The sequence below is a fragment of the Myotis davidii genome, unplaced genomic scaffold (assembly GCF_000327345.1).
Source record: "Myotis davidii unplaced genomic scaffold, ASM32734v1 scaffold534, whole genome shotgun sequence".
Classification (NCBI taxonomy): Eukaryota; Metazoa; Chordata; class Mammalia; order Chiroptera; family Vespertilionidae; genus Myotis; species Myotis davidii.
This window is the reverse complement of record NW_006286678.1, coordinates 5,802,079-5,812,294: the sequence shown is the minus strand read 5'-3', so window position 1 is coordinate 5,812,294 and position 10,216 is coordinate 5,802,079. Positions and strand designations below refer to the sequence as shown.

General features: G+C 39.8%; 1 protein-coding gene across 6 annotated transcripts in view; it reads left to right on the top strand.

Annotated features, from left to right (window-relative positions):
* The window catches only part of UNC13B (unc-13 homolog B (C. elegans)), a 149,226-nt gene that overhangs the window by 45,714 nt on the left and 93,296 nt on the right, over positions 1-10,216 (top strand). For 4 of the 6 annotated variants that reach the window (XM_015560546.1, XM_006758526.2, XM_006758525.2 and 1 more), the window contains exon 7: positions 1,263-1,320. In XM_015560546.1, the coding sequence (XP_015416032.1) occupies positions 1,263-1,320 (58 nt within the window). Of the gene's footprint in view, positions 1-1,262; positions 1,321-7,332; positions 7,369-10,216 lie in introns of all 6 variants that reach the window. The other 2 variants (XM_015560545.1, XM_006758521.2) reach the window with 1 other exon arrangement.

Genomic DNA, 10,216 nt, shown 5'->3' with positions numbered 1-10,216 from the left:
AGAGATTAAAAAAACTAAACTAAATTTTAGAATGTGCTTTTAAGACTGATTATTATCAAATTTAGGAGACTTAAAAACTCCACAACTGTTAAATTCTTCCTTTAAAGTATTTTCACACTAAAAGATAGCTTAAGAATTTCTCCCATTCTTTCTCCCCAGTTTCCCTTGGGAAGGATTTATTATTATTGAGAGAGAGAGGAAGAAGTGGAAGGAAGGGAGGGAGGGAGAGAGAGAGAAAGAAATTGATGTGAAAGAGACACATCAATTGGTTGCCTTCCCCAATTGGTTGCCTTCCCCGCATGTCCAGACCAGGACCAGGACTAGGGATCAAACCTACAACCCAGGTATGTGCCCTTGACCAGAAATTGAACCCATGATCCTTTGATGTTCAGGCCAATGCTCTTACCATTTAGAAACACCAGCCAGGGCACTCTGTATTTGTTTTTTTTTGGTGGTAAATGGTGGTGGATTGGGTTGGGAAGGCTAGAGTGTATATGTGAAGGGGACCGGAGTAGATTTCAGATGTTGCATTGTATGCTTAAATAAGTAACTGCACACATGACCTCATGAGGGAGGAAGCACTGTTACTTTTTTTTTAAACATCAGAAACTCAGTTTCGGAGAGGTTTTCAGTTCCATCACTCCAATGGGGGAATCTATACTTTATCCATAGGAAAACTTAGAAGACTGCATTTTCTAAGTCTTCTGAACCTTCTCTAAAACTAAGCCTTCTCTGCCTTGGCTGGGTGGCTCAATTGATTGGAGCATTGTCCTGAACACCAAAAGGTTGCAGGGTTGACTCCCAGTCAGGGCACATACCTAGGTTGTGGGTTCAATCCCCGGTCGGGGTGCGTAGGAGAGGCAACTGATCAGTGTTTCTCACATAGGTGTTTCTCTCTCTGTCTCTCTCTTTCCCCTTTCCTCTCTCTCTAAAAATAATACACGTCTTCCAGTGATAATTTTTTAAAAAAAGTTAAAAAAATAACAACAGACTAAGCCTTCTACAGCTGCTTCGCAGGTGTCCTTGGCCAGAATGGCCTCTGCTATCCTGATTTAGCCTGTTGCATTGGACCAGTGTCATTTCTGATATTTTGGCCTTTATGTTGGGATTGCACAGGGAAACCAGCAGCAGGATCATCGATTTCTTTTCAATAAAAATTTTGACTCCCGTCAAACACTAAACCTTTTTACAGGTACCTGTGATTTTTCCCCTCTTTACTTGGGCCTCTTATTATATGTGTTTTTTTTTCTTTCTGCTTCTAGTATTCTATTCAAGAAGAAAGCCAGAGGAAGCTATTGCCCAGTGCTGCCGCCCAGTGTTGTAAGTGAGAAACTTATCTCTGAAGCTCTTAATCACAGCTTTCTGTGAGTTCTCCAAATGTGGCTTATTTTGAATTGGGGAGGATGGTGTTGTGGTGTGAGTAAACAGTATATATTCCAGAAACACACCTATTCAGACCCATGCCTCCAATGGATCTCTGCCCACTAGCTTTAGGAAGAGATCTTTTGGTTTTGTGTGGCTGTAGGCAGGGCAATGGTGCTCATCTTTTTTGTCCATTTGCCAACTTTTATCCCAGGAGGAATGATTTTACTTTTTCTATCCCCATTTACCAGTTATTATTTTTTAAATACTTTGTTTAATGTCATTAACTCTGGAAAATCTTTCTGCCGCTTTGTCCTTCCCGCAAGTCTAGCTAGATGTCTCTCCTCTATAGTACCCTGTGCATACATTTATTATATAACCTACCGTGTATTATAATCTATGTATATTTCTTTGACAGGAACACAACGTTTTTAAAGGCATAGAAATTGTTCCTTTTGTATTCCTAGCATCTGGCTCAATACCTGATACATAGTATAGTACGCCTCATTAAAGTTTGATAAATGTTTGAGCAAGAGAACTTGTCATTTCTCCTGCGATTAATTTACCCAAATCACACAGATTTCTTCTTGAAATGAGCCATGCATTGTTGCTATATTGCTACCTTCTCCTTAATTTCTCTTAAAACAGCTTGAGGATTCACTAAAGGACTGATTTGGAGTCTGTTCTCTTTCAATTTTTCAAGCTGTGGGGTGTGTGTGTCTGCGTGTGTGTGTGTGTGTGTGTTGTGTGTTGTACTTTTATTGTTGTTGTTACTATAGTTTTTCTGAACCATATGTCAAACTCTTATCGATTGCATGTTGAAATTGGTAGTAATAGTAATTGTAGTAATACTAATAATAAGAACCATAGCATCTAACGTTTTGAGGTCTTACAGTATGCCAGATGCTGGTCTAAGAACTAAAAAGTACTAACTTATTTGATCTTCACAGAAACCCTAAGACATAGATTTTACTCTTATCTCTCCATTTTTCAGATGAGGAAACTGAGACATATAGAGATTGAGTAATTTGCCACAAATTACATAAGTTGTAAGTGGTGAAGTAAATATTCAAACACAGACAACCTGACTTGATAGTCCATGCCTTGAACCGCTTTGTTATATTACCTCCATCATATTGTTTTTGAGAATGAAAACCTCTATTTATAGTTTATAAAGTCATTGGTTGCCTTCCATCCTATAGGCTACTTTCCTGATGAAAGTAAGACCAATGGCAGAGGTCAACATTTTTTCTTTATTTAAGAAAACCTATTTTTTTTATTATTTATTACTCCTCCCCCTTTTTGGTTATTTAGGACATAGAATTTATCAAACATTTAGGGTTATAGAGGCCAGGAGAATCTAAATTGAAGACCAGGTTGTGAATTCAAAGTCTATAGGTCCTTTCCAAAGTTATTGTAATGAGCGAATTTTTATCTTTATTTTTCTCTTTTCTGTCACTAACCTGATGAAAGTTTCTCTGTGTGTGTGGTTCTTTTTAAAATATGTTTTTATTGATTTCAGAGAGGAAAGGAGAGGGAGAGAGAGATAGAAACATCAATGATGAGAGAGAATCATTGACCAGCTGCCTCCTGCACGTCCCACACTGGGGATTAAGCCTGCAACCTGGGCATATGCCCTGACCGGATATCAAACCATGACCTCCTGGTTCATAGGTCAATGCTTAACCACTGAGCCATGCCAGCTGGGCTGATTTAGTTGATATTTAAATGAGACTTTTAGACTTGAGTTGATGCTGGAATGAGGTAAGACTTTTGGGGCTGATGGGATGGAATGAATATATTTTGAAGGTGATTAGGATATGCATTTGTGGCTTTGGGACAGAGGCAGAATGCTTTGGGGCTGAATTGTGTCCCCTAAAACTCATGTTGAAGGCCTAACCCCTCAATGTGACTGTATTTAGAGATAGAGCTTGTGAGGAAGTGTTAAAGCTTAAATGATGTCATAGGGTGGGGCTCTAATCTGATAGGGCTGGTGCCCCTTTAAAAAGAGGAAGAGCCCTGGCTAGTGTGGCTAGAGTGTCAGCTGTCCACCAAAGGGTCTCAGGTTCTCCGGGTCAAGGACACATAACTGGGTTGCAGGTTCGATCCCTGGCCCCAGTTGGGGTGCTTGTGGGAAGCAACCAATTGATGTATCTCTCGCATGTATTTTCTCTCTCCCTCTCTCCTCTTCCTCCTCCCTCCCTCTCTCCCTCCCTCTCACTTTCTCTAAAAAATCAATGGGAAAAAATACCCTCGGGTGAGGATTAACAAAAAAATAAAATAAAATACAAAGAGACACAGGAGCTCTCTCTGCCATGTGAGGACACAGCAAGAAGATGGCCATTTGCAAGCGAGGAAGAGGGCTTTCTCACCAGAAACTGAACCCTTCCAGAACTTTGATCTTTGATTTTTCAGCCTCTAGAAACTGAGAAAATAGATTTCTGTTGTTTAAGCCACCCAGTCTTTGGCATTTTGTTATGGCAGCCCGGAGCAGACTAATAAACTTAGGGAAACAAATCTATATAATTGGAGGGAAAATATCTGGAAAAAGAGGCACCAAAATATTAACCAAATTTGTCTCTGATAGTGGGATTATGACTTTTTTAAAAACATATTTTTATTGATTTCAGAGAGGAAGGGAGAGGGAGCGAGAGAGAGAAACATCAATAATGAGAGAGAATCATTGATCAGCTGCCTCCTGCACACCCCCTACTGGGGATCGAATGCACAATGTGGGCATGTGCCCTTGGCTGGAATCGAACCTGGGACTCTTCAGTCCCCAGGCCGATGCTCTATCCATTGAAGCAAACTGGCTAGGGCTACCAGTTATAATTTAAGAGCAAGGGCCCTGGCCAGTGTGGCTTAGTTGGTTGAGTGTTGTCCAGTGAACTCTTCCAGTTCTTACATTTTCTAAATAATTAACTAAGTACTACTTTTACCAGTTAAAAGTTATTAAGAGAAGTAATGGAGTCATTGAGTCCTTGTTCTAGATCTATGTTTGCTGTCGCCTCTCTGAGTGTCTTTGGAAGTCTTTCCACTTGTCTACTTAAGTTTCTTGATGTATAAAAAAGAATTGGTCTAAATGAGGTCTAGATTGTACCCACAGATAGGTATAGAGTTCAGATTAGCAATTCTCCTGCTTAGGTAGACATTTAACCTGTCTGGCTCCCATTTTTTGCCAGCATCCCCAAACTTTATGCATCTTTCCCCTCCCCAGGAGATAGGGAATGGATGGGCTAACCTCTCTTCACCAATAGCTGCTCTTGCAAAAGATTAAAGAGTTCCACCCACATTCTACAAGACAACTGGCAAGGATTCAGTTAATTGTCTTATAAAATTTCCTAAAATCTGGATTTGTCCTATTGTTCATAAATAGATTCTGGTTACTACCTAGCTGATACTAATTTTTTAAAATTATTTGTGATTATTTGTGATGCTGATGTTAATTATTAGTTCAGATGGTGTTTTCTGGATCTTTCCACTGTTAGGGTATTCCACCCCTCCCTTTGTAATTAATAAGTAATCTGGAGGGGGGGCATACTACTTTGAGACTGTGTGTACATATCCTATTTTCTCATAACTTTTCATTCATTAATATTAGAATCTGTTATGATGGTTGCAAAATGATGATTTTCTAATTCTCTCATTACTTTTACATTGAGTAGCTGTCTTTTTCTCTTCTCCTATCCTACTTTTTTTAATGACTGTCACTATGAACTCATGAATTCTTTTTTTAAAAAGCTTTTAAAATTTATTTTTAGAGAGAGGGGAAGGGAGCGGGAGAAAAAGAAACAGCCATCTGAGAGCAATACATTGATCGGCTGCCTCCTGCATGCCCCTATCCTGAAGCCTCTTTTTCAAATATGCTAGCATTATTATCAGTTCACTAAATGTGCTTTTGTATGTATAATTTCATTTACCTGAAACATTTCCCCCCTCCCTTTCTTGGTATTTGTCCCTAGTAAAATCTAACTGTCCTCATTAATTGTTCTACTGGTTAGTGAAATGTTTTAGTGCATTTTGGGAGTGGAGAGGGTAACTGGCTTAATTAACCTGGTGTTATTTCTCTTATAATAATGGTAATGGGCTTAAGTGAGAATAGGGAACTGGTTGTCCAGACAGCATAACTACTGTTATTTTCATGGGTGAGTAATGAAATTTGTAGATGGGATTGGGTCATTTGTTTGGTTTACTCATGCTATAAGCATTTATTGACCACTTACTATGTATAAGAAACTGCTATGCAGTGCTGTGGAACATTGAGGAAAGAGGCAATGTCTTGTAAGCAGAGGCTTCTTTGGTCCCAGAGTTTCACTGAGAAACAGTATTGTTACTTGCCTGGAGCAATCTAGGTTGCAAGCTAATCTGAAGTTCTACATGATTATTTTTCAGTTTTCTTTTTAAAAGAAACAAGATAATTACCCCTTAGCAGTTGCTATGACAACTGTGCTATGGCCTGGGAGAATTTCAGCTGAAGTCCCTCTCTCCCCAAGGTTAAAAAGTTTAATAAATTATTAAAATTTAAAATTGCACAGTATCGTTTCAGAGAAGAAGACATAGGTGGTAGGAAGAAATTAAGTACATAGGAAGAAAACTGACACTATGTGACTAGTAGTCCCATATCCCCAGGGTTGGAAGCTAGCTCAGGTAATGAAGCCAGCCTGTGTTGGCATCATTCAATGCTTCTAGAATTTTGATTCTTACAGCAAGCTTTCAAGGGAACTGCATCCTCAGAACTCTGACATTGGCGAGCTCTCAGCAAACATTAGGGCCGTCAGAGTGTGCCGACCCTCCCACTACCTATTTATCGGGAACCTATAAGGCAAGCAAAAATCTGGCAATATGACAAAACTAATTTTCTCTTGCAATCCTTACAACTTTTTCAAGATTACATAGCTAGTATGTGGCGGGGCCAGAATAACTTAGCTTTGACTTCAAGACCAATATGAAGCCAAATTATTCATTGTTTCTTAGGATAAAGGCCTATAATTAGGCCTATAATTGTCACATTTGTTGCCTCAAATTTAGTTTGAGTGTGGAATAGGAGTTAAATTTAATTAATATTGAAATTTTTTATTTTGAAAAATGAATAGAAAATGTAATTTCTCTTGTCATTCAAAGCTTCTGTGTTTTAATAGATTTTATTTAAAATTTGTAGATAATTGAGAAAAAAATGCTATCTCTGAGGACCCAACAGGCGAAAGTGTTTTATTACATATTGAAAAATGAGAGAGTACAATTGTTCTTTGGCCTTTTAACTTTCAATAGAGAGAAGCAAAATTGGACACCATCGCTTCCAGAAAAGGGAATCACTCCCGCACTGAATCAGGACTTAGCCTCTCCTGGGTATACTGTGGTAGGCTCAGGTTTAATGAACACAGAGACAAGGAAGGGTTTCGTAGAGGCAGGTTGAGTTTTTCTCATTTGGAGTAAGGGAGGGTATATCAACTTCTAAATGACATTGTAGGCCAGAGGAGGTTTAAAAAGAGTATGGAAGCAGTAGTTTTCTTTTTCTTTTTTTTAAAATATATTTTATTGATTTTCTACAGACAGGAAGGGAGAGGGATAGAGAGTTAGAAACATCAATCAGCTGCCTCCTGTACACCCCTGCTGGGGATGTGCCCACAACCAAAGTACATGCCCTTGACCGGCATTGAACCTGGGACCCTTCAGTCTGCAGGCCGGCGCTCCATCCACTGAGCCAAACCGGTTAGGGCGGAAGCAGTAGTTTTTTGTTATTCCCTATATAGTGACTAGTGGAGAGCAAGAGTACTTTGTGTGTAGATTTGTCTTATGGTTGGTAGAAGGCAGATGCTCTTTACATGTTATGTAAAATTGATGGAATACAAGTAGGGAAGGCTCAAATAAGGTAAGGTATATAATAGTTGGTGGGCTGGGGAAATGATCTTTGAACTCTTCCTAAAATTGTCTCTGTCACTTTTTTCTTGCTACCACTTGCGGTGTTGTTAGGTCACTGGACCTATCTGGGCTGGGGAGAGCAGCAGAGTACGTAAGAATTTGAATTCCTTATAATTTTCTTGATCTTATCCTTTAACATACTCTCTCTGAACTATAGAGCTGGATATTCATGCATACAAGCATATATAACTTCACGTGCCCTCCACCCCCGTCCCACCTTCCCCTCCCCTCCTTAAATCTCAGGAGATAGTTATCTTCAGTGAAATGTTATATCCTTTCAGGCTGGTTTCTTGGAGACTGTGAATATGATAAATTTCAAACCAAAGTTCCAGTTACAATTCTGACAGGATCTCCTGAGTTTTCTTTGCCAAAGACAAGTAGTACCATCAGCCGCCAATGTAGGAAGCCCTCTCCTTTGTTTTCTTGACTAAGGAGTGCAGTGACTAGAAGGAGAAGCATTATTCTGGGAGAGGTCATTGGTTTGGTGAAGTGAGCGAGAGGCTGATGACATGGTTTCACTTTGCTTGAAGCAGCCCAGGTAGGCTAACTTTCTTCTAGAGCTTGGAGAGTGGGTAGTCAGTCCTTTCCAGCAAGATACACAGCCCTAGGCTAACATTACTGGTTGTTACCCATCTGGCAAGGGGTTTTGGCTGAGTCCCAGTGATTAGGTGTCCAATAGGTGCTAAGAGGCACTAAATTTTGTCCTGTTACTGGAATTTCTCATGGAGTATGTATTTTCTGTGATTTGAATCCTGAGTATTTTCACTAGGGAACCGCCCAAAGGCAGCCTAAGAGAGCTTGGATAACTTAAGGTTTTAACTTAAATAGAAAATAAGTAACTAATGAAAAATAAAAAGGTTTGAATTCTTTTTCCTTTCTTCTCTAGCTGGGAAATTTCTGTCTGAATTCTGGATTTAAAGACAGGGCTTAATCCAGGAGCACCACACACCGGAGAGCCTCACTGTTCAGTGTCTCATTCAGTTCTGTTTGGGTGCCTGCTCTATGCCTGAGGCCCAGATTTGTCCCAGATCAGATTTCTTCTCCAGTTTACTTTTACAGGTTTATTTTCTGTCATTCCCTTCCATGTTCTCTTTTTCGGTCCCTCTCTTTTGTCTCATTTCACTTCCCTATATTTCTTTTCTTGCATTCCCTCCTACTTTTCATATTCTATTCCCAATCTTTTCTTTCCATAGGTATTTTTTTCTTAATATTTGTACTTTATTTCTTTAGTATAGAAATGCTGTCAGCCTTTAGGAAAGTTTTGGAATATTCCTCCCCTTAGCCTAGAAAAATAAAAAAGCAAAGCATGCCCTAGCCGGGCTGGCTTAGTGGATAGAGCATCAGCCTGCGGACTGAAGGGTCCGGGTTCAATTCTGGTCAAGGGCACATGCCAGGGTTGTGAGCCCGCTCAATTCCCCATCAGGGCACATGCCCAGATTGCCGGCCCCATCCCAGTGTGGGGCATGCAGGAGGCAGCCAATCAATTATTCTTTCTCATCATTGATATTTCTCTCCCTCTTCCTCTCTGAAATCAATAAAAAGATATTAAAATAAAAAAATATCTCTCTCACACACACAAGCAAAGCATTATTTAGAAGTAATAGGTCAGATGCATTGAGAAACTCAGGGTCCCTATCCTAAGTTCCTGGCTCTGGATCATGGGCTCCTACTTCTGGCTGAGCTGCTCTCTGTTGGCCTCACAATCAGTAGGATTGTCTATCAGGGCTTCCTTTTTGGAGACTCAATTTTGGATTTCTGGATTATGTGCTAATTCTTCTCCTGCCAGAATTTCAGTAGACTCTTTGCTCTGTCTTCTTTTTTGTATCTGCCCCCTCCCCCTGTATGCATGAATAATTCAGCACTGACTTTTCCCACACTTAACTCATTCTGTTGGTTCAGGAAGAATTATACCTGAAAGGCATTCTGGTTTTCATCCCTTGATCCTTTCTAGTCTTCAGAACAACAAATACATCGAAGATTAAAACCAGTGCCTCCAAAGTCTTTTTCCTAATATGTGATCAGAATACTTTGTATTTTTTTTTGACTGACCTTGTTCCTGCTCATTTTGAAGGTTAGCCTTTTTCTCGTACTGATTTTTTCCCTTTGGGGTTCTAATCACTAACCTCTTTTTTTTTTCCTTCTTATGCTCACATGCTGCATTAAACTCAAATGGGAAAAGCTTACCCCTACATCCTGCTGTACCCACAAGTGCTGTCTGGAATCCAATATTCAAATTTTCTTTCTTGCATGTAAAGCCCACATTTGTGCTGCTCCCTGTCTCTTTTAGTGGAATTGCCTACTTGGCTGTATAATGTAGAAGCCCAAGGGTCATTTTCCTGTTACCTTCCATTTGTCTCCAAGTTTTTATTTTTATTTTTTATTGAGAGAGAGAGGAAGGGACAGAAGGAGAGAGAGAAACATTTAAGTGAGAGCAAAACATTGATTGGCTGCCTCCTGCATGTCCCCTACCTGGGATCCAGCTGGGAATTGAATCGACAACCTTTCAGTGCATAGAGGATGATGCCCAACCAACTGAGCTACACCAACCAGGGCTTGTTTCCAAGTTTATCATTTCTGCCTGGATTCCCCCCACCCTAGTTCATTAACTCTTTTTAATTTCCACTGTATGGATGCAGGTCCTTATCTCCTTCATGAGAAAGTGTAAAAGCCTAACCTTATGGTCTTCAAGAGGCTTCTGTTTCCCATACTACTATTAAGGTGTTGTGTTTTTTTTTTTTTAATTACTAATATGAGGAATCCATCATTTGCTAAAAGTATCTCCTTTTTGGGATGGTGAATATTGGTTTTCCTCATTGCGAGCCAGGTGGGAACTTGGCAAGGAAGGAAATATGGGAGTTTATTAGTTAGGTACATAGATGGCTTCCCTGTGTAGTAACCTATAAAGCATAGTTAGGTTGAGCTCCCTTTCCAAGCA